We start from the raw sequence: 24,972 nt of genomic DNA, 5'->3' as shown, positions 1-24,972 counted from the left end.
GTTTGTAGTTTTGCTGAACCAGGGGGGTTCAAAAATATATACCGTACTGGCTGGAGGTACATGCTTACCAATGCCCACATGAGCTTCCAGGATCATGCTGACGTCGTTTGCTCCATCTCCGATGGCCAGAGTGATAGGATGCTCCTTTGACATCTTTATCAGCTTAACAATCTGGAAAAAAAAAATCAAGTGAATGAAATTTTAGTTTGGGGAAATGAGATGCGTGTGTGTGGTTCTTAACTTTGGGGCATTTGATACCATGACACTGAAATTTGTAGACTAGGTTTATTTCTAGACTTTGTGAAAATTTAACCAGAACACCCCAAACTGTCACAGATAAAATATAAGACCAGTCTTGGATGAGGCACTCGAATGCAGCTCAAAGTGACAGTACAAGAAAAGCTGAAAGGAAAAGGTCCTCACGGCAACAAAGAGACAGACAGACTGGTTTGGGGTCATGCACTGTATGTGATGAACTGACAGGAAGAGAATGCACAGGAAGTGATGTAGTCTCTCGCCCCCAACCGCAGAAAAGAAAGGGTGAATAGGATTTCGAAAAGTGGGACATGTTCTAAGATCAGTATACAGTATCTTCATCGTTCCTGGAATCACATCCATTTTATCCAGTCATTTCTATACAATGGCGTCAGCGTGCATCTCGGACTCTAGATCCATCGGTAAACTCTGCGAAATTTGATCATTTCCATGAGACTCGGTAGCAGGAAGTATGCACTCATGACATTAGATGGAAGTGACTGGCTAAAAGGAATGGCATTCCAGTGATGCGGATCCAGGAACATGTCCCAGGAAGTTCTGGGTAACCTGTGCTTTCTGAAGCGGGGCCATACGGCAGCACAGGACGGCGCTGCAGTTCCTGCAGATCTCCAGGAAGATCTCCTTGTAGTTTCCTGTACTGCCGTTCTGCGCCGGTTTCAGCACCGCAGATAGAGTGGCTCCGTCAATGATCAACCCGTAGTCCCGGAATTCATTAGACAGGCTGCGGAAACACACGTATAAATGTTACAGGTCAAAAAATTTCAACCTAGGTGATTTTTTTTTTTTGACCCGGGTTAAATTTTTAACCTCGTCCATAAGTTTTTTTTCTCTCCGTGATTCCACGGAAGGCGGTCGCATTTTTCTCTGCTCTCCCTCTCCCTCCTTTTTTTCCCTGCTTGTGCTCCTTTGTCTCGTCTGTCTATACTTTTGAGAGACTCTCTCTGCATTGCTCTCTAAACTACAAAAAAAACAAAACATGGAATTGATAAACTGGTCTCCTAACAAAATTGACACAGTTTTCTCGACGAGAAGGCTGGGTTCGGGGGAACCCGCCTGTCCTGCCGGAACGTTCGCAGCTGGTTACACGATGGATACGTGGGAGCGGTGGCGGGTTGTGTGCCTGGCGATTCTTTCTGTGAAGGACATTAAAGATATCTACCTATTCGGAACCATGATTACAGGACTTTTGCTGATTGGATTAGGCATTGCCCTGGTTTATCGAGGAAATCAGAAAATGGTGACAGCTGTTCAAAGCCCCACAAAGCTGCCCGATATGATTGAAGCGGTGGGCAGAGCTGTCGGCACTCAGACTGTGGCTATTCAGAACTTGAACCACAACATGGTTGTCATCTTGGAGAAGCCTTCGGCTTTGCAAAGAAAAAGTATTTCGGAGACCAAATTGGACAGATATGGACAATCAGAGTGGACGGGCAAAAAAATGCGTCTGCTCGCAAGACCAAACAATCCCAATCTTATCTACTTTCGGCTCCCTGAAACAGCACTGGCCTCGGCCAAGGCCGTTGCTGGGACAACATCTCCCCCTGAAGGTCACTGCTGAGACGCTCTCGCATTCCTTGCATTCCTTCCCCCACTTCCCGCAGTCGCCGCCTCCACCCCCAGTGTGACAAGCGGGTGCGTGACCAGCGCCCTCATGGCTGCAGGAGCAGGCGGCTGCTTGCTTGCGCTGCGTTACCTCTACCTCCTCCCCTCCCCCCCTTTAAGTCCCGTGTTTTCATGTTGTAAAGTGTACTTATGTTTTTTGTGCTTACTGTATGTGCTGAGGATTTTTTTTTAATGTTCCCACACTGTACTCTCGCAGGAGCATAGAGTGGGGGTGTTTTTTTCTCTTCTCCTTTCCTCATGTTCTCTGTAATTTCTTTTTTTTCCCCTGTCTTCCTGTCCTGTCTACTCCCCTTAATTATATGTATGTATGTAAGGACAGGTTGATGGTCAATTTCACTAGTACAGTGATAATAAAGGGTTCATTCATTCATTCATTCATTCATTCAATTTCCAACCAAGGTAAAATTTTGGATTATCCAAGATCCTTAAAAGGGATTTTCCATCACTACTTCTGTCTCCCTTTCTTCCATTCACTTCCTCTCGGTCTACACCTGCTTAGTATTTCCTCTTGTCTGTCTAACTATTCCTATCTACCTAATTAGCTTTTTTAAAACAACTTTTTCCATACTTAAAGCGATTAACCAGGAAATTTTGACATTACAGGGTTATGAAAAGTTCATCATTACACGTTAATACAAGATGTTCTAGACAAAATAAATAAATAAATAAATAAATAAATAAAGTGGACTTTAGTTTAAGAAACATGTTAAAGTTGTAACATCAATCTGTTGCGTCATTTCCCCAAGCGTAGCCATACTGGATTAGCCAAATACATGGACACGTTAGGAGATAAAAACGAGGGTGGCGTTGCGTGACGTAGGATTCCGCATGTCTTCTTGATTCTGTCCTGGATCCGCCATCGCGTGCAGCCAGAGCCATCATCACTGTCCATTTTTTTCAAGCATTATTTTGTCTGTGTATTACGTTTGAGGTAGTATAATTCTAGTGGTTTGTGAAGGAGTAGTGTCTTCATCTAGATCTTCTCAAAGATGGGTAAATGCACTGCCTACAAGTGTGAAAACCACGATTCGGGACCCAAGAAAACACCGTAACTGTCATGGCATGGCTATCCTTTGAAGGAACCAAGACGTTCTGCCGAGTGGTTTCATCAAGTAAAGCGAGAAAACTTTACTCCTAGAAAAAGCAGCAAATTGTGCAGCAAATTTTACAGAAGATTGGTTTGTGGAGGACTTGTATGAAAAAAAAAAGTCACTGGGAAGAAACGACTGAAGCCAGACGAGATCCTGATAAAACACCAGCAGCACAACGGCATACCGTGTCACCCATCAAATGGATGGAAGATAAGCAGGTAAATATATTTATTTAAAATAAACAGGCAAGAATCTAGCCACTACTTTATTTTGATTCCTTTTCTAATACTGCATTGGCATAATTTTTGTAGAGAAACGCAAACAAATTGACCGAGAAATCACGCTAGACCATAATATTATACTATAGTCTAGTATAGCATGCACTTGTACACCTCCACTGTGCTCGTGTAAAATGATGCCGTCACGCACGATGGAGTTATGGCGGCCTCCTTGACAAAAAAAAAAATTAGTCTCGTCCATTTTCATCACTTTAGTGGTTACATCATTGAGAATAAACTCAATATGCAGCTTTTATAAAAAAATAAAAAAAGACCAACATAAAGACAGACTTTTAGCTCACTTTGTTTATTTGTAAGATATTTCCTTTAACTGGGATTCAAACTCAGAGCCTTCTGATTCTTAACCCAACACCTTAACCACTGGACCAGCAACAATTGCAATTGAAAGAGTGATATACAGTATATTTTGAATTTATTAATGAGTCCAGTCTTATTACATCATCAAGTAGTTTAAAAAATACAAAGTCTACCAAAATCCTAACCCTAATACAAGCAGCAAATTATCTAAAAAAAAAAATCCCTCTTATGCCAGGATTTGGTCTTCCCCGGCAGTCTCCTGTCCCAGTACTAACCAACTCTTTAAAGGTCATAGGCAAGGGTCAGAGGTGGAACATAGAATATCAACTTTATTTTCTAGAAGAACGACCCAAAAAGCAAATTCCATCTTCCTGGTGTCTAATCTGCACCCTAAAATTGAATAAAACGGTTAAAATATACTGGTTTGTGCAAGTTCCAAAGGTTTGTTTACATCTCACTTATGTGCACTTTCACCACCAGGGGGCCGTCGTCGTGACGTCATTTAAGCCAAACAGACTGGGAGCAGCTCTGTGTTTACTTGCGAACCGAACACATGTGTACGGACTTTGGTCGTGAGAGGTTGTGTAAAATGTCTGAAAGCGATAGTGATTTTGAAGTAGGAACTCTCCGAATTAAATATCGAGAGGTGAAACCATATATGTTTGAACCTATGGCCGTTGCGAAGCAATCGGTGAATGTGGCTCACTGGTTTGACCATGCGGCCTCGGAATCGGACAGCGACTCGGCCGACTCTGATTGCGGTGACCCCGGACCTCAACAAGACTCACGTCCAAACGATTTATCCAGGTAGTTATGATAAATTCTTACTTTCGTTGTAATACTAAATAAGAGCCCCTTTGAAGAATAATTAAACCGCCCTTCCTAGTGGATATAGGGAACGATTACTGGACAGTGCGCCGGTAGGCCACATTAGCCTGCCATCCACAGCATTATACTATTTATAGCGGACTCTAAGCGAGGAAATATCCCTTTTGTCTCATTTCCACAATGATTGTACAGGATCCCTCAGGATTCTTGACCTTTCAATTGCAAGCAAAAGTAAAAATGTTTACCTCCAATCTTCTCCTTTTTGCTTGAGCGTTGCTGGTCCATTTCTTTTTTGACTGCTTGATTTCGTGTTTGAATTTTGTCGGAACAGCGTCAGGTTTGAGCCTTCTCTGTCCGACACTGACACCTAAACTCTCCAACAGATGGGGATTCTTCAAAAAAATGATCGGAGCACAGAGTGGCGTATTTACCCGGCTGCCAACCCTCTCGCTTCACGCGCACAATCCACTCTCTCCGCCTCTTCTCCTCTCTCGGAAAAAGGTAAAAACTTCTTCCTAAACCGGTCCCGTTGTTACAGTTGACTGCACAACAATAAGGCATGGTTTTTCTTTGGAAATTCCCGAACGCACGTCTGCACTCAAACCAAACGGCAATGCAAATAAACGGAAGTGGACTCAACTCAAGCGATTTGTTTGGCTTGAATGACGTCACGTGCCGAGTGGTCATGAAAATCGTCGAACAGAAATTCGCCACGATCCACGCTAACTTATTTTAATTATTACTTATTAACAATACTTCTTGGGACCAGAAAAAAATTACAGAGGCTTTAACATATAAAGTTTCAAATGTGCATAAATTTAAAACCTTTGCCTATGACCTTTAAGGCGCGTGTCGGGTTAACATTGAAAGGCCCTGTTCTCACTACAGATCGCAATATCTGCAAACATCATTGTCTTGCCTGATGTCCTCTGTCAATGTCCATTACCATTACAGTATACTATAAATATGATGTATATTATCCACATACTATGTGTCTTCTCACAGCCATATCACTTGATCTTGCCTTGTGTAGTACATTTGATTCTGTGTATGCGTGTGCGCGAGTGAGTACCCACCCAGAGTACACGTCTCGGCTCATGGTTCCATGCTGCCGCAGTACAGTTCTGCTCAGGTCGAACAGCACGTCGTGCAGGCTCTGCTCCTCCGTCCTCTTTGTGGTCAGCTCCAGGATCTGCGTGCTCCTGCGGAACAGCTTGCTGGCGTAGCACGTGGCAGCCGCAGTCTCCATCTTGTCGCCAGTAAGGACCCACACCTTCATGCCTGCCTTGTGCAGGGACTCGATGGTGTCTGCCGCTTTGTCCTGCAGCCTGGAAACCAGAATCCAAAAGATGATCCATGCAAAACTGACTTCAATGGCTTTTTTTTTTTTAAATATATAAAAGACTGTCTTCACAACATCCTACAACAGGACCGGTTGTACAATTATAGCAGAAAATATCGATGGATATTACAAATTTGGGGCGGCACGGTGGTGTAGTGGTTAGCACTGTCGCCTCACAGCAAGAAGGTCTGGGTTCGAGCCCCGTGGCCGGCGAGGGCCTTTCTGTGCGGAGTTTGCATGTTCTCCCCGTGTCCGCGTGGGTTTCCTCCGGGTGCTCCGGTTTCCCCCACAGACCAAAGACATGCAGGTTAGGTTAACTGGTGACTCTAAATTGACCGTAGGTGTGAATGTGAGTGTGAATGGTTGTCTGTGTCTATGTGTCAGCCCTGTGATGACCTGGCGACTTGTCCAGGGTGTACCCCGCCTTTCGCCCGTAGTCAGCTGGGATAGGCTCCAGCTTGCCTGCGACCTTGTAGAACAGGATAAAGCGGCTAGAGATAATGAGATGAGATTACAAATTTGATTACATGTTATTCGTGTTCACGTTAGTAATGCTAAAGATGATCAGAGATTTCCTTAAAGAATTATTCAAGCGACCAGGGAGGCTATGATAACTCAAATAAGCACTCTTTACAACCGTGGTGAGCAGAAAAGCATGTCAAAATGCACAACACATCAAACGGATGAGCTACAACAGCTGAACACCATACCAGGTTCCACCTCATCACCTTGTCTTGCTAAGTGTGTGTGGAAAGTGAGTGTATATTAACAACTAAACACACTGGTGTCCACTACGTATTACGCCGTTACTATTTACTGTACACGCATGCTTTTTGCTGAAGTTACACTATCACTCGCAGTACAGTAGTAGTTGTATGTTCTCGGGAGAGGTGAGAGGAGCTGATCCCGAGTCGTCCTGTCACAGGCTGCTTCACACGATAATTAAACCGCACAGCAGCAAGGAGTCGCAGTCCTGCTCTACTGCCAGACAATTACTGCATGACACCCCCTGCTGAGCATCGCCTGCTGCACTGCGACTCATCAAGAGCTGCCAGGACTCATTCTGCTTCAGGCTCAACACTTTCATTTGGGTCTTTCTCACTCCTGCACATTCCTTCACTCCCGCTGCCACTGTTTGGATTTCTAACCCTTTATTTAACTTGCACTCAGGCAACCGATCTGAAGTCCGTGGTTTTTTTTTTTTAGACTCCATATCACCCTTTAACCCTCAATTTCATCCAGTTTATTTGTCTTCCAAAGGGAGATTTGGGAATTTAAGGCATTTTATTCGCTGTCTGACTTCACTGCAAAGTCGTAGACATTCAAGAAGCACTTCATGTACTTTCACATTTTCAGGGCTGTCAACCCTGAAGAGGAATAACGTGTCGTCCCACAGACAGGGAAGGAGGGAGTTGATATTAATACACACTCAGGTTTCTACTTGAGAAATGTGATTTGGGAAAGGACTACTGTATACGGAAAATGTACTGGAATTTTACCCAGCCATACTCTCTATTCTTGGAATAAAATGTATTATTCTATCCAGAAAATAGAAATAGCTAAAAGAATATAGTTCTCCCCCCCAAAAAAATATCTCCGTTCTACACTACAGTCCAGTTGGGGGCAGTAATGCACCTTTCTATCCACATTCACTGGGAGCAGTAATGCACCAAAACACCCTAAAGAAGAAGAAGAAGAAAAATGGCGGCGTGTGTTGCTGAACCAACCAAGGACGAAATAAACTACTCGAAAACAAAACACACAAAAAAAATAATAATAAAGCAACAAAATATTTGATGGTAAGAACATATCTTTTCTATTTTTCAAGAATTATTATTACAGCATTTTTCACAAATTGCTCCCGTCATTTCGCCGGTTTCTTTACAACGGCATCGATGGGGATGCCTCCGCCTGGTAGACTACATGCTTTATTAAGTTGTGATTTGGGGATGGACATTTGACCTCACAGTAATCTTGACCTGTGACCTTTTAACCTCAAAATCTAATCAGTTAATGTTTGTCCCCAAATGCACAAATGGTGAAAGTTTGGTGAAATTCCTTTCATTTGCCTTGGAGATATCGTGTTCACAAGGTTTTCGGACAGACATTTGACCTCACAGTGACCTTGACCTTAGACCTTTTGATCTCAAAATCTAAATCATTTCATCTTTGTCCCAAAGTGCACAAATGGTGAAAGTTTGGTGAAATTCCTTTCATTAGTCTTTGAGATATCGCGTTCACAAGGTTTGGGGATGGACATTTGACCTCACAGTAATCTTGACCTGTGACCTTTTAACCTCAAAATCTAATCAGTTCATGTTTGTCCCAAAGCGCACAAATGGTGAAAGTTTGGTGAAATTCCTTTCATTAGTCTTTGAGATATCGCGTTCACAAGGTTTTCGGACAGACATTTGACCTCACAGTGACCTTGACCTTAGACCTTTTGATCTCAAAATCTAAATCAGTTCATGTTTGTCCCAAAGCGCACAAATGGTGAAAGTTTGGTGAAATTCCTTTCATTAGCCTTTGAGATATCGTGTTCACAAGGTTTCGGGACGGACGCACGCATGGACACACGCACGGACAACCTGAAAACATAATGCCTCCTGCACCTTAAGGTGGTGGAGGCATAAAAATGTTCCGTTTCTCAAGAAGCCAGTGAAATGTGAGTAGAATAAAACAGTTATTCCATTCAATCTCATTGCACATGGCTTATAGCCACCTCAGAGCTACGCGCCTCGTCGGCTATCGGCTCATGTACCGTACGACTCGATTTTGTGGAACAATTATTCGATGTGCTGCGATTAATAAGAAATAAGACAGACAAGTGGCAGCTCCTGGTGGTTACCATTCAAAAACCCATTACAATTTCTTGGTCAAAAATTTCTGGCTGCACGGTCAGCCGCAAGCGTCAATCATTCCATATTCATTCCACTCAGTCATCTGCTGTTGGAGATTCATTGGTGCAGTGTACACTGATGTCTAAACCCAGTGAGTAAAATTCCGCATTTTGCTCTTGACGAAGTTCCTGCTTCACTCATAATCCTGATTTATTTTGAAAACTTTTAAGAGCATGACCTGTATCTTCACTTCATCAAGATGCCACACTGCTGGCCACAAATCGATTCAATCGACTCCAATTACTTTAACCCCATGTTAATTGCTGACGGCGGAGCCTTACGGATGGACTTTATTGACTGGCTGAGCATGCATGACTGCTGCTTCAGTAAACATGGAACATACATGTACAGGACGGACAATTACATTCATGTCAGAAAGAAACTGATTCACAATCCGTTCTGATTCATGACTCACCTATCCTCGACAGCTGTGGCTCCCAGCAGGATGAAATCCCTCTCGATGAAGTCATACGCCTCAGCCAGTTTCCTGTCCCGCTCCTGCAGAGCTAGCTTAGCGCTGTTGATGAGATGACACACTTCCTCGTAGTCTTCCCGAGTCAGCTTCTTATACGCTACGCAAAGTGTCCGTAAACCCTCCTAATGCGGAAGATCAAACACGCAATCATAAGCATTTAGAAGGGAAATGAAACATAAGTGACAATGCACAGACAGAGGATAGACCAAGTAACCTCATCTCATCTCATTATCTCTAGCCGCTTTATCCTGTTCTACAGGGTCGCAGGCAAGCTGGAGCCTATCTCAGCTGACTACGGGTGAAAGGCGGGGTACACCCTGGACAAATCGGCAGGTCATCACAGGGCTGACACATAGACACAGACAACCATTCACACTCACACCTACGGTCAATTTAGAGTCGCCAGTTAACCTAACCTGCATGTCTTTGGACTGTGGGGGAAACCGGAGCACCCGGAGGAAACCCACGCGGACACGGGGAGAACATGCAAACTCCACACAGAAAGGCCCTCGCCGGCCACGGGGCTCGAACCCGGACCTTCTTGCTGTGAGGCGTCTGTGCTAACCACTACACCATCGTGCCGCCCAGACCAAGTAACCGTTTAAGATATTTTACAGTTATTCCACGATATCAAGTTATACATGAGCCGACAGCATAGTGCTGAGTCGGCCATAACCCATGTACAACGAGATTGAGTCGAATAACTTATTCTATCCACATTCACTGGGTTTTGAGAAACAGAGCATTTTTATCTTTATTTTTTGCAAATTCGATGAATAAAAACTTTATACAAAACATGACAATCATTTCCGCTTAGAATGTAAGCAAACTGGCGAAATGACAGGAGCAATTTGTGAAAAAAGCTATAATAATTATTCTTGGGGGGGGGGGGGGGAGAGAAGAGTTCTTACCATCAAATACTTTTATTCCATATTTTATTGCTTTTGTGTATTTTGGGGGGTTTTGTTTTCGAGTAGAGTTTTTATTTCTTCCTTGGTTGGTTCAGCAACACACTCCGCCATTTTGTTTTTCTCTACTCACGGTATATGAGCTGATATCCTAGTAGTAGAGTAGCCAATCAGAGCGCGGGCGCACATTCCTATCCAGTCAATGTGGATAGATCATCATCAAATATACTTACAGGTCATAGTGCCGAGTCGGCTATAAACCATGTACGACGAGATTGAGCGGAATAACTGTTTTATTCTGTTCACATTCACTGGATTTTGAGAAAAACAGGGTTTTTTTGGGGGGGGGCCCCCAAATTCGATAAATAAAAATTTGATAAAAAAACGTCCGACAAAATCATTTCTGCTTAGAATGTAAAGAAACCGGTGAAATGACAGAAGCAATTTGTGAAAAATGCTATAATAATAATTATTGAAAAAAAAAAAGTTCTTACCATCAAATACTTTTTCTCCATATTTTGGTGCTTTTTTTTGTTTTGTTTTTTTGGGGGGGGGTTGTTTTCGAGTAGAGTTTTTATTTTGTCCTTAGTTGGTTCAGTAACACGCTCCGCCATTTTCTTCTTCTTCTTTAGGGTCTTTAGCGCCACTGACTGGGTTGGAGAGTGGAACAGGTGATTTTTTTTTGGGGGGGGTGGAGGACACTATATTCTTTTCGCTATTTCGGTTTCTTTTACATTCTTGATAATAAAGTGATATATCTGATTTGATACGCGCCACCATTTTGTTTTTCTCTACTTACGGTATATGAGCTGATAGCCTAGTAGTAGAGTAGCCAATCAGAGCGCATGATTGCTCATATCCAGTGAATGTGGATAGAATCAAAATGGCACATATTTTACACTATGGAGATCTGAGAAAGTCATGATGTTACACCCTTCATAGCATATATAGTGACATCTGGGGTTCAATTTTACTGCTTTAAGGAAGATTGTAATCTTACATCCAAGTATAAATGCTTTCCCCTTGCACAAGCAAGCATTGACGCCGTACCTACAGTGCAGATGTGACGAAGTACAAATCGGGATTTAGCTTGAAAATTTGAACAAGTACAACTTCTAGATCCCTCTCCTTGTGACTCTCCGTTGCACTCCAGCTCTGCGTCCAAAACCCCCGCCCGCAGAGGAGGCTGCCGTGTACACACAGGCTAGCAACCATGGCAACTGAAGGGGCCAGATAAACAGCATGGAGTGAGAGCATACGCAGGGGAGAAGGAATGCCGGCAACATGTGTACACGTGAGCAGCGTGACGCTCCATCAGATGCTCCTGTCTCTGGTTGCTTTGATTCAGTCACGCTGGATTCTTTCAAATGGCATTAGGAGCACTAGGGGACCCAGAGGAGCCTGATTTTGTTCACAGATTATCTGTATTATGCACTACTGTCAGGACACAGTGACCGTTTTAGCCAATATGACAAATTTATTTTTATACAGATTAATTACTACAACTTTACAAATCAAGGTGAGCTAGCAAGCAAACAAACATGTGATAGTGTACAGAGTATGGCTTCGTCCACATCCATTTCTGCTAAAAGAGAAAAATAAAACAGAACATTTGGCCATATTTTGTTACTTACTCAATATTAAATGTTGCATTAATGTTAATTATAACAACATTAATGTTCATGGAATCAGTGTTGATATTAACGGTTACATAAAAGCAATATCGCATTCTCAACTATAGAGCAAAATCAATAATCTGGGAAAAAAAATCCAATTTGGATTTGAATATATAATCTAATTGACATATGTTTGGTTTGTGTTTACTTCATTGGATAAAAATATATTAGATGTTACAAATTAGGATAGATTAAAAAAAAATACACTACAAAATCTTTAAAAAAAGACACTAAATTATATTTAAAAATATTAACCTACTTAAAAAAAATCTTGGATCTTATACAGGTTCTATTTCTAGGTCGCTCCGATGATTCTTTAGAAGTAGCGAGGAAGCTATGTAAAGGATGGTCTCTATTTTTGATTTTATTAAAAAAGCGGCGGTCACGCTTCTCCAAAAGCTCCAAGGTGTTAAAACGAGTTAAATGTATAGTGTCTCTTTATAGTATCTTTTTAAAAAGCGCTGGACAACGGTAAGATCTGAAAAACTAGCAGTGTAAACTGGAACGCCATACAATATTTTCGGGAGAACTATCACATATATATTTAACAGTTATTCCACGAAATCGAGTCGTACATGAGCGGATAGCTGACGAGGCATGTAGTGCTGAAGTGACTATAAGCTGTGTATGACCAGATTGAGTGGGATAACTGTTTTATTCTATCCACAGTTACTGGATTTTGAGAAAAACAGAGCATTTTTACTTTTTTGCAAATTCAATAAATAAAAACTTTATACAAAACGTCCGACAAAATAATCTCCACTTAGAATGTAAACAAACCGGAGAAATGACAGGAGTAATTTGTGAAAAATACTATAATAATTATTGAGGAAAAAAAAATACGTTCTTACTATTAAATACTTGTATTCCATATTTTGTTGCTTTTTTTGGGGGGGGGGGTTGTTTTCAAGTAGAGTTTTTATTTCGTCCTCAGTTGTTTCAGTAACACGTGCTGCCATTTTTGTTTCTTCTTTAGGGTTTTTGGTGGTTTGGTGCCACCTACTGGGCCGCAGTGTGGAACAGGCTATTGATTGATTGATTGATTGATTGATTGATTGATTGATTGGGGACGACGACTATATTCTTTTAACTACTTGATAAAGTGTTATATCTGACTTGATGTCTCATCTCATTATCTCTAGCTGCTTTATCCTGTTCTACAGGGTCGCAGGCAAGCTGGAGCCTATCCCAGCTGACTACGGGCGAAAGGCGGGGTACACCCTGGACAAGTCGCCACGTCATCACAGGGCTGACACATAGACACAGACAACCATTCACACCTACGGTCAATTTAGAGTCACCAGTTAACCTAACCTGCATGTCCTTGGACTGTGGGGGAAACCGGAGCACCCGGAGGAAACCCACGCGGACATGGGTAGAACATGCAAACTCCATACAGAAAGACCCCCACCGGCCACGGGGCTCGAACCCGGACCTTCTTGCTGTGAGGTGACAGAGCTAACCACTACACCACTGTGCCGCCCGGCTGACTTGATGTGCCCCGCCATTTTGTTTTGTTTTTCTCTACTTACGGTATATGAGCTGATATCCTAGTAGTAGCCAATCAGAGTGCGCGATTCCTCATGTTCAGTGAATGTGGATAGAATAAATATATTTATATTTAATAGTACCATATCAAATGAAAAGTTATCAAAAGTCTTTTGGGAAAAAATAAACAGAAGTAGAGTTTTTATTTCTCTGGATGTTGGACTCTGGGGAACGTTATAAAAACTGCCAACTCAACCAGCAAATCTGAATGAAACCAAACTTATATCAGTACTACTACTAATAATAATAATAAATAAATCAAAATGTGCTAGCAATTTGTCCATTAGTGTAACCACTGGAGTTTGACTGGTCCTTTTTATATCCCATATAACACCACTGTTAGTTTAACCCTGTGCAGCTGAGTGAGTGCTCTTGTTCTATCTGACTCATGACATAACCACATCCAAATTTACATCATCTCTCATCAGGAGGCCTTGGTGAATCTGTCAACACCAGGGTAGAGTGAAAAAGAGTCCGATTTCCACTGCGAGCCTAAATATACTTCATAAAATGAATCTGGGATCAGATTTCCCCAAACCCAAAATAGCGATCAACAATAATGCTGCGAGATATTTTACGAGTTACAGCCTTTAAATATGGAGGATGACTGGATGTACAGTTCATTCCACTTAATTAAGCACACTTGCTCTTTCATCTGTTGTCAGTCGTGCAGAAAAATACTAAGAGCTCCAGTTCAAAAAACTTGCCGAGATGGTCTGGGACGCATTTGGCCATGTATCATTTGTAGTGTAAACACCAATGTGTCCTGACTCGTCTCTGACAATGACGTAACGGGAAAATACATCAACGCAGGATGTGGTGGTTGTTTTGGCATCAGTGTATCAACACTCATCTGTGCAAAGGTCTTAGGCACATGTAAAGAAATGCTATAAACCAAAAAATGGTTTAAAATAATGAAATGTTTCAACATTTAAAAAAGTACTATAAAAGAGCAGTAAGCCATAATATATAGATTTAGGCACTGCCTAAAAGAGGAGCTCCCGTCTGTTTCTGGGTTGTAGAATTTTCTTACATCATAGCCAGTCTCTTTTGTTTTATTTCTTTACTGGGCACTAGGCAGTGTGTATGAGTGGTAATTACTAACACTGGCCACTAGGCGGTGTGTATGAGTGGTAATTACTAACACTGGCCACTAGGCGGTGTGTATGACTGTAATTACTAACACTGACCACTAGGCGGTGTGTATGACTGGTAATTACTAACACTCACCACTAGGCGGTGTGTATGAGTGGTAATTACTAACACTCACCACTAGCGGTGTGTATGAGTGGTAATTACTAACACTCACCACTAGGCGGTGTGTATGAGTGGTAATTACTAACACTGACCACTAGGCGGTGTGTATGACTGGTAATTACTAACACTGGCCACTAGGCGGTGTGTATGAGTGGTAATTACTAACACTGACCACTAGGCGGTGTGTATGAGTGGTAATTACTAACACTGGCCACTAGGCGGTGTGTATGACTGGTAATTACTAACACTGACCACTAGGCGGTGTGTATGAGTGGTAATTACTAACACTGACCACTAGGCGGTGTGTATGACTGGTAATTACTAACACTCACCACTAGGCGGTGTGTATGACTGGTAATTACTAACACTGGCCACTAGGCGGTGTGTATGACTGGTAATTACTAACACTGGCCACTAGGCGGTGTGTATGACTGGTAATTACTAACACTGACCACTAGGCGGTGTGTATGACTGGTAATTACTAACACTCACCACTAGGCGGTGTGTATGACTGGTAATTACTAACACTGGCCACTAGGCGGTGTGTATGACTGGTAATTACTAACACTGGCCACTAGGCGGTGTGTATGACTGGTAATTACTAACACTGGCCACTAGGCGGTGTGTATGACTGGTAATTACTAACACTGGCCACTAGGCGGTGTGTATGACTGGTAATTACTAACACTGGCCACTAGGCGGTGTGTATGACTGGTAATTACTAACACTGGCCACTAGGCGGTGTGTATGACTGGTGGTACACGTACAAACCACAAAAAATCGACTCGATGGGTTTACCATTTTTTCTTAGGTGTGGTGCTAAACAAAGTCAGTATTTGGTGTGAGACGAGTCGACCCTTTGCTTAAAAAAAAAAGTCGTCTCAGGTACAGTGAGTGCAGTTTTATAAGGAAATGAGCTGTAGGTTTTACTGAGCATCTTATAGAACCAGCCATGGTTCTTCTGGACACTTTGACGGTCACACTCGCTTCTCAATTTTGCACCAAAACCCAGCAGCCTTCATTATTTTTTTTCTTTTTTAATCTGAAAAGTGGTCCCTTATGTAATATGCTGCTCAGATAAACTTTTTTTTCCTCTAACATTTGTGTGCTGGAAAACGAATGAACGTTTGGAACTCTGAAATGTTTTTGTACTGACTCGATAATGTAGAAGTCAGAAAATAGAAATCGATAAGTTTGTATGAAAGAAAAAAAAAGTCAGGTGCCCAAGACTTTTGCACAATACTGTATATTTGTCCTTGAAACATTTTTGTTTTCTTAGCTAGCTTATGCTAAACAAATCTGGCGTTTGTATGGCATGGAAGTGACGTCGGCAAGTAAAGTAATCGGAATACAAGCGGTCAGCACGACACAAGAGATCACCATTTTAAAATCAAGTGTAAACAGGACCAGAGATCACACCTTTACACCTTTTCTGATGTTTGAATATTAACTGAATTTGACCTGAATGATGATTTTATATGCTGTGATGCTGCGACATGATTGGTGGACTGGATAATTAAAAAAAATAAAAATAAATAAAATTTAGAAAAAAAATTATTGAGCAGCGATTTAGGGGTTCATAATAAAGAGGAGTATTAAGTGTAGAACCAAAGACAGTCAGCAATTTAACCCAGAGATTGTGATAGGCGAGGCGGCACGGTGATGTAGTGGTTAGCACTGTCGCCTCACAGCAAGAAGGTCTGGGTTCAAGTCCCGTGGCCGGCGAGGGCCTTTCTGTGCGGACTTTGCATGTTCTCCCCGTGTCTGCGTGGGTTTCCTCCGGGTGCTCCGGTTTCCCCCACAGTCCAAAGACATGCAGGTTAGGTTAACTGGTGACTCTAAATTGACCGTAGGTGTGAATGTGAGTGTGAATGGTTGTCTGTGTCTATGTGTCAGCCCTGTGATGACCTGGCGACTTGTCCAGGGTGTACCCCGCCTTTCGCCCGTAGTCAGCTGGGATAGGCTCCAGCTTGCCTGCGACCCTGTAGAACAGGATAAAGCGGCTAGAGATAATGAGATGAGATTGTGATAGGCCATTTTTTTGGTTGAAAATCTTAAAATGTCTTGTTCTTATCTAGTGTTTATACTGTTTATTTATACTGTTTATATTGTTTGAGTGTTTAGTCTATGTCTAGATCTTATCTAGAGTGTTTATACTGTTTATATTGTTTGTTTGTTTTTTCAATTATTCTGTTTTTATTTATTGCATTGCCTGTTTGCACCGTGGGTCAGAGAAGACTAATATTTCATCTGTGCTGTATGTCGAGCATGTATAGCATATTTGACAATAAAGTTGACTTGACTTGAAAAAGATTTAAGGACAGTGTTTCTAAGACGGGGGGAAGAAAAAAAAATGTTCACAGCATTTGTAAACATAATAGGAAAGGGGTTTTTTAATGTTTTTTTTTTGTTTGTTTGGTTTTTTTTTTTTTGCAACTACAGCTTTATTTTTCTTCATCCCTGGTGCCAAGGTACAGTAAAAACTCCTAACCTTGCAAAAAACATCCAAGAACCACACAATTCTTGAAGGTACTGGCATAAGTACGTATGCCAGCTATAAATAACTTTAGGTGAAATGATAAATGAGGCATATTTTTCGCTCACCACAGCGTTACGCTCTACCCGAGCTCGGACCTGGTCTACTTTCCCTGAGATGACTCGGGGGAAAATGGACGAGTCAGCACCTTTGCAGAACAGGTAGAAGTCTCCTGAGATTGACAAAGAAAATGTACAAATAAAAAAAATTGGATTTCAGGAGAAAACAAACAAAACAAAAAACAAGCAAAACAGCAACGGCTGACATTACTACAAGTGATTTACATCATGGTGTATTTTGTCTCCGTGTTCAGTACCAGGGTTTCTGTCCAGAGCTTGGCATGTGTAAGATCAGTAGTATGTAGGTCACATTAACATGCTCATCACACACTGACCCAGTTGAGTAAATGCACTGGATCTGTTTGTGTGTAGGCAGGAAAACACACAGCTCAGCAGGAATGCTTGATCATGGCAGAAAGACATTTACATGTTGGTCTATTTTCAGTTTGGCTGTTAACAGTTGTTTTCTACATTCCCCAAAACGCCGTTCGACTTCCTGTCGATACTGGAGAGTGATGCAGCAGTGCTTTAGTGTTTTAGCCCATGTTTACATTAGACCGTATCAGCGGATCATCAGATTAACGTTTTTAAAACGATTAGTGTGCACACAGCAACACCAATACACGATTTGCGTGCACACAGCAACACCAATACACGATTTGCGTGCACACAGCAACACCAATACACGGATACGCTCGGCTCCGCAGGCATCCTGCGCTCCAAATCACTCCGCCCTGAACAGCGAGTGCCCTCTGGAGGGTGCGCACTCCGGCCCTGCGCAGCTCACACAGCGCGCGAGTGAAGTGCACAAGCTGTGATTCGGGACTGAGCCGCTGTGTGTGTGATCCCAGCGCAGGTCACTTACCACTTGCAAGTGGAAGGATGGCAAGCCTAAAGACAATCATAACTACACAATGGGCAGTATTTGCATCAGTATTTGCAGTATTTTCATACTTTTATACTCTTTAATAAAAGGTGATACAAGGCGGAAGTCCGCGCCGTTTTTCAGCAGTCGCGTCACATGACCAACGCCAGCAAATCAGGAAGGTGGATGTCACAGTGACGTTGTCCAATGACGACGCCAGCTAGAGCTCAGCACAGCGTATCCGCGTATTCTCAATGTTTACACAGCACCGGAGCTGACACGATCTGGATTGAATACGTGGACCCTGGTGGATTCCCGTTTCCAGGCGGTTTAATGTAAACGGACAGTGCATCCGCGAAGAAAACGAGACAGATACGGTCTAATGTAAACTTGGCCTTAGTCTGTCCAGCTGTCTCACCTCTTTGTCTGTATTCTCTTCAACACCATTGCAATTGCGCTAATAGTTCGGGGGAAGGACATGAGCTTGACAAGACATGAAATTTGTAGCTATCCAGAAATTTGGTAAATGCAGTAACTAAGCAGTTAAGTTGGAGCATCCTGAGTAAATATGAAATAGGACTTGAATTAAAATATACTAAATAGTGACTGATTGCAAGGTGAGATCAGTACAAATTCTTTAAATCTAAGCATGTCGTTGCTGTTTTACAAGCACTTACGTAGATGGTACAAGTAAAGCTACATTTGGCATTTATTTAACAGTTATTCCACAAAATCAAGTCGTACATGAGCTGACAGCTATAAGCCATGTATGACGAGATTGAGTGGAATAACTCTTTTATTCTATCCACATTCACTGGATTTTGAGAAATGGGGCATTTTTATTTGCATTTTTTGTAAATTTGATAAACAAAAGCTTGATACAAAACTCATCTCATTATCTCTAGCTGCTTTATCCTGTTCTACAGGGTCGCAGGCAAGCTGGAGCCTATCCCAGCTGCTGACCAAGTATAATATTTGTGTCTCATTTGTTTAACTGGGTTCTCTTTGTCTACTTTCAGGACTTGTGTGAAAATCTGATATTTTAGGCCATATTTATGCAGAAGGGCGGCACGGTGGTGTAGTGGTTAGCGCTGTCGCCTCACAGCAAGAAGGTTCTGGGTTCGAGCCCCGTGGCCGGCGAGGGTCTTTCTGTGTGGAGTTTGCATGTTCTCCCCATGTCCGCGTGGGTTTCCTCCGGGTGCTCCGGTTTCCCCCACAGTCCAAAGACATGCAGGTTAGGTTAACTGGTGACTAAATTGACCGTAGGTGTGAATGTGAGTGTGAATGGTTGTCTGTGTCTATGTGTCAGCCCTGTGATGACCTGGCGACTTGTCCAGGGTGTACCCCGCCTTTCGCCCGTAGTCAGCTGGGATAGGCTCCAGCTTGCCTGCGACCCTGTAGAACAGGATAAAGCAGCTAGAGATAATGAGATGAGATGAGATTTATGCAGAAATATAGAAAATTCTAAAGGGTTCACAAACTTTCAAGCACCACTGTATGAGCTGATATCCTAGTAGTAGAGCAGCCGATCAGAGTGCTCGATTGCTCATATCCAGTGAATGTGGATAGAATAAATTGTGAACAGTCATCTTAGGATATTTTTACTAAAATCACGCCCCTTTAATGTGACGTGTTGTGTAACCAAGTCATTGAGCAATAGTGTGTTTACCTGAGCTGGATCTGACGATAACACTCATCCTCCGTCTCACGGAGTCGAAGTTTAACACCTCCAGCAATTCAAACCTGGAAACACACACAAATATGAGCGGTGTTTTTCTTTTTATTGAGCAGATGGGCACCACAGCTGAACTGTGTCAATGTGACTATACATCCCTGAGCCAAAGGAAGTGAGTGAGTAAGTGAGTCACACACAGTAGGCCTCACAGCACACACAAAACAATAGATGGTCTATACTAGGCCGTCAGAGATATTTTTGATCTATGACAAACACTGGTGTGTGTGTGTGTGTGTGCGCGTGCTTGTGTGTCCCCTTGTGCACTCTTCTGTAAGGCATCATGTTGCTGAGCTAATTACAACATTTTCAGACATGCACTTTGTCCTCCAGAGTAGGAGGGAAGGTCACAAACATTACGTCTGCATGACTCACACACACACACACACACACACACACACACACACACACACACACACACACCTACCTGTTCCTACACGCCTCACAATTAACCTACAGTGCAGCTGTACGTCTAGACTTCTTCGCTCAAGAACGCACGTAACATGGTTACACATAAAACTCATGCCAGTGTATGTACAAGTTGCTTCATGACCTTAATATCAGATTTAGTGTGTTGTTCTTGTGTTATGACTCACCTCTCGATCTTTTCCTCCCTGTTGAGGATCTCCATGTGGTTGTCCTTCAGTCGGAGGTAGGTGAAGCCCAGCCTGACAACAACAGAGGTTTTGGATGAGTGACCACTGATCCAGGTTAAGTGCTGAGGTGTGTTACAACAGGGGAAACGGGAAACTTTACAGTGCCGGCAGGTCCAAGGAACACGAGTGAGAAACACTGAACTGGTTGCAGTTATTGGTTGTACTATTACTTCTACTACAACCGCAAATTAGGAAATAAATAAAAATTAAAAAACAAAAAACCTGGGATGGCATGGTGAAATTGAAACTAAACCTGAAAACAATGATTTGTAAATTATCTTTGACCTGTATTGCACTTAAGACAATACACCAGCACATTATTTGATGTTTCATCTCATGAATTTTTTTTTTTTTAAATAAATACAGATTTCAATTTAGATTCTTGCAACACATTTCAAAAAAAAAAGTTTGGATGGTAAAGCATTTACCACTTTATAATGTTGCCATTCTTTCTCACAACACTTAAGAGTACTATTGGTAGTAGTATTTGTATTATCATTACTGTTATTTATATTATGTCACATTACAGGCATTCAGCAGACGCTCCTATCCAGAGTGACATACAACGAGCACACACACACACACAGCCTGGGGAGCAGCTCAGGGCTAGGTGCCTTGCTCAAGGGCACTTCAGCAATGGATTTTTTTCTGCCGATCCCAGGAATTGAACCAGCAACCATTTGGGCAAAGGCTGCTTTTGTCACCTTTAGACCATAGCTGCCCCCATTTAGTTTTTGGGTTTGTTGCATTCCACAAATATCAGAAACGTTTGCATGCTGTCAGAATTTACTAGGAAGGGAGTCACAATGGGGTCCTTCAAGCAACATTTTATAATACAGCACCAGTCAAAAGTTTGTACACCCACTCATTTGTAGGTTTCTCAGTATTTTGAGTATTTTCTACAGTGTAGACCAATACTGAAGACTGCAAAACTATGAAAATATATATGGAACATGTATGGAATTATATGGTAAACAAAAAAAAGTGCTAAAAATGTTTCATATTTTAGATTATTCAAAGTAGCCAGTGTTTACCCCTTGATGACGCTTTGCACACTATTGGCATTATCTTAACCAGCTTCATGAGGTAGTCACCTGAAACACTTTTCAGTTAACAGGTGTGTCTCGTCAAAAGTTAGCATTGTTATTAGCATTGTTAGTAGTGGTAGAAGCATTTATTATTATTATTATTATTATTTGTCTTATCAGCATCATTAATTGTATTTGTATACTAACATTAGGATCAGTACTAGTATTATTTGTATTATTAACATTGTTAGTATCATCATCATCATAATCAGTAGTAGTATTTGTATATTAACATTAGCATCTATTATTATCATCATCATCATCATCATCTCCTAACTTTTTTTAGGACACTATCTCTCCCTCAGTTTTCAACCAATCATGACCAAATTTCATATGAAAAATACCTCTGGTCTGAATTATGTTGCTATGACTTTTGGTGCTGATCTGGATCACTGAACCAGAATGATCCATGAAAAACAGGCTCCCCCCCACTTAGCCTCATTGTCTGTCTATCTCTTACCGTTCCGGATCAAAAGGGGACAGTGACCAGACGTCCCGGTTTGCAAAAGCTAGCACAAATCACTGTCTCTGTGTCCGAAATCGCTCACTTGTTCACTACTCCCTATACAGGGAATTACTATATAGAGGACTATATAGTGAGCTCATTGGTAAAATGAAAAACAAAAAACCCCCCCCGCTTTCGGACACTAGTCTGTTGCGCTGGTATTTACGTCATTACTGTTGCACAATTAAAACGTGCCAGATCAGTCACCTGGTGGGTTTTCAAAATAATAAATACATGCGTGTATTTTTGTGATAAATCCATATTATACTGAGCGTATAATTTCCCACATTAATAAATACAAAGTACCTGCATCTTTCAGTTCTTTTAAATCAAGGCTGAATACTTTCTTCTTTGCCGCTGCCTTTTATTAAATCAAATTTGAGTGTTTTGATTTGATTTCTTTCAGCGCGACCGCAATGCATGATGGGATATATTGCTTTGGTTAGTGACCATCATTGTACACTACTTTTCGTGATGCATTGTGGGATATTTTGAGTGCACTATATAGGGTGTAAATAATCCTCACTAAGGTTTCAAACGGCACTACAAAATGGCGTCCCCATTATATAGTGCCCTATATAGTGAGTCGGGAGTGATTTCAGACACAGGATGTGACTTTAATCACAGTCTCCATCTAGTTGTTGTTGTATTATCATCATCAGTAGTAGTAGTACTATTTGTATATTAACATTAGTAATATTTGTACTATTATTCACAACAGCAGCATTCATACTAGTAGCTATTATTACTAGTACTACTAATATTAGTAGTATTAGCATTACTATGAGTAGTAGTCTTACTTGTGTTATTATTATGAGTATTATTATTATTAGTAGTAGTAGTATTATGAGTATCAGTAATATTATTTGTATTATAAGTATCAGTAACAATAGCACCTTTTTCCTGCCTCATCATCTTCAAGCTACGACAAAATACCTGTACCACTGTCAGGTCAATAAAGGAGTTGGAACTCAACTGAAGTGAATCGAATGAAACCGAAGAGAACCGGGTGTCAGTGGATTGGTTCAAGGAAATTACCGGAGCCATTCATTTGTCACTTTATGACAAATGATTTAAATTATGACTAATTTGCATAAAATAGAGAAAATCTCAATGTGAACGTTGCTGGTCACCGACACTGGAGTCACAGCTTTGTGTTAAAAACTTCATCCAGGACGTGAACAACTGTCTCTCACTTTGCTGCCTGTAAATGGTATGAGCACAGGGTAAGAATGAAGAGAATGGATTGTTAATCTCAGGGCCTCAGGAGGATGAGTGTATTCGGATAGTCTGATCACTGGAACATAGTTGTTTCTTACGCAATGGAGAGAAAAGTGAGGCAAGTGTTAAATCCTGTATTATTACACCTTGTGTGTGTGTGTGTGTTAGTTTTCCATCCTAGTTTATCCTTTATTTATGCATGCAAGAGTAAGTGTGTGTTCTCACCTCTTCATGCCCTCCACCAGTGCCACCTCATCAGGAGAGGAGGAGATGTAGAAGGAAGAGGATTTTCCCTGGTGAATTCCCCTCTTAATGCCATCCACCGTCTCCTCCTCCTTCACCTGCACTGTGTGACACAAACATAGCGCCCGGAAAAACAGCTCTTCATGCTCCTGAAATCATAACAAAGATACGCACGAGGGTAATGTTGGTCATGCTGGTCGTCCACAATATGAATAATTTGATTACTTTCCCAATATTTCTCCCCTTTTGATGTAAAGTGGGTGGTGCTCATCTTACATGAAGCTTGCACAAGTTTTCTTCTCACTGATCACAAGTTTGACATCTCGCTTACATTGATCTTTATCAAGACTAAACATTCTTTAGCAATCTCTTCAAACTGGAGCAACTGCATGAGCAGGCAGGTAACAAGCAACACAATTCTATACATGTCATGTTGGTCCAACCAGACTGTGTGTTTAGTTCTGCTTACAGTGTGCTCATTAGGAAATCAGACATGTTTTTGGGAGGTTGGAGGAAACTAGAGACGCAAAAAGAAACCCACTCAGATACAGGAAGAACATGTGACCTTCCACGCAGACAGTAACCTGAGCTCAGGATCCAACCAGAGACCCTGGCGATATTGTTTGCTGGAACATTAGCAGATATACCACTCAACTTTGGTACCATTTTGAATTTTTTTTCACCAGTTCCCTGGGACCAGTTCTGAAACTGGTTTGATTACTCCATACTTCACCAAGAAAATGAATTTTATTGCGACTTACCACCACAGACGCATGTATTTATAGAATAAATCATCTCCTTTCGGCTGCTCACGTTAGGGGTTGCCACAGTGAATCATTGGATAGATACATACTTTATTTACTAGAACATTGTAGTCATTTGGCTGAATTACATTTAAGTTAACAAATGCATAAGAATGGGGAGAAAAAAAAAAATGCAGCACAGTGGTGTAGAGGTTAGCACTGTCACCTCACAGCAAGAAGGTTCTGGGTTCGAGCCCAGCGGCCGACAAGGGCCTTTCTGTGTGGAGTTTGCATGTTCTCCCCGTGTCCGCGTGGGTTTCCTCCGGGTGCTCCGGTTTCCCCCACAGTCCAAAGATATGCAGGTTAGGTTAACTGGTGACTCTAAATTGACCGTAGGTGTGAATGGTTGTTTGTCTGTCTGTCAGCCCTGCGATGACCTGGCGACTTGTCCAGGGTGTACCCCGCCTCTCACCCATAGTCAGCTGGGATAGGCTTGAGCTTGCCTGCGACCCTGTAGAACAGGATAAGCGGCTACAGATAATGGATGGAGATATATTATATTATATATAAAATTATTGATTTAAAACTTCCTGGAGTTCCTTAATGTGTAAGTGCAAATGTTCCTTGCAGGGAGGAGCTTGTAGAGCCTATGCTGTGGGTTCGAGGTAATCTCGCCAAATAGTTTAGATGCCATTGCCTCTCTTCTTTCAACAAGTGTGCAAAGACCAGATTGCCCAAGGGCTTCTCTGTGAGACAAACCATGATCATGATCCGCATATTTGATTTGGCATAGGTTTTACACCG

At 41.8% G+C, this 24,972-nt stretch overlaps 1 protein-coding gene across 9 annotated transcripts in view; it reads right to left on the bottom strand.

The window, feature by feature from the left end:
- The window catches only part of atp11a (ATPase phospholipid transporting 11A), a 191,645-nt gene that overhangs the window by 45,569 nt on the left and 121,104 nt on the right, over positions 1-24,972 (bottom strand). For all 9 annotated transcript variants that reach the window (XM_060898855.1, XM_060898856.1, XM_060898857.1 and 6 more), the window contains 8 exons: positions 23,408-23,574; positions 20,309-20,380; positions 19,650-19,723; positions 17,125-17,228; positions 9,072-9,253; positions 5,491-5,742; positions 823-997; positions 69-171 (listed from right to left, as the gene is read on the bottom strand). In XM_060898855.1, the coding sequence (XP_060754838.1) occupies positions 69-171; positions 823-997; positions 5,491-5,742; positions 9,072-9,253; positions 17,125-17,228; positions 19,650-19,723; positions 20,309-20,380; positions 23,408-23,574 (1,129 nt within the window). The remainder of the gene's footprint in view (positions 1-68; positions 172-822; positions 998-5,490; positions 5,743-9,071; positions 9,254-17,124; positions 17,229-19,649; positions 19,724-20,308; positions 20,381-23,407; positions 23,575-24,972) is intronic.

This window comes from Neoarius graeffei, chromosome 18 (assembly GCF_027579695.1).
Source record: "Neoarius graeffei isolate fNeoGra1 chromosome 18, fNeoGra1.pri, whole genome shotgun sequence".
Lineage (NCBI taxonomy): Eukaryota > Metazoa > Chordata > Actinopteri > Siluriformes > Ariidae > Neoarius > Neoarius graeffei.
This window is presented reverse-complemented; position numbering and strand designations above follow the sequence as displayed.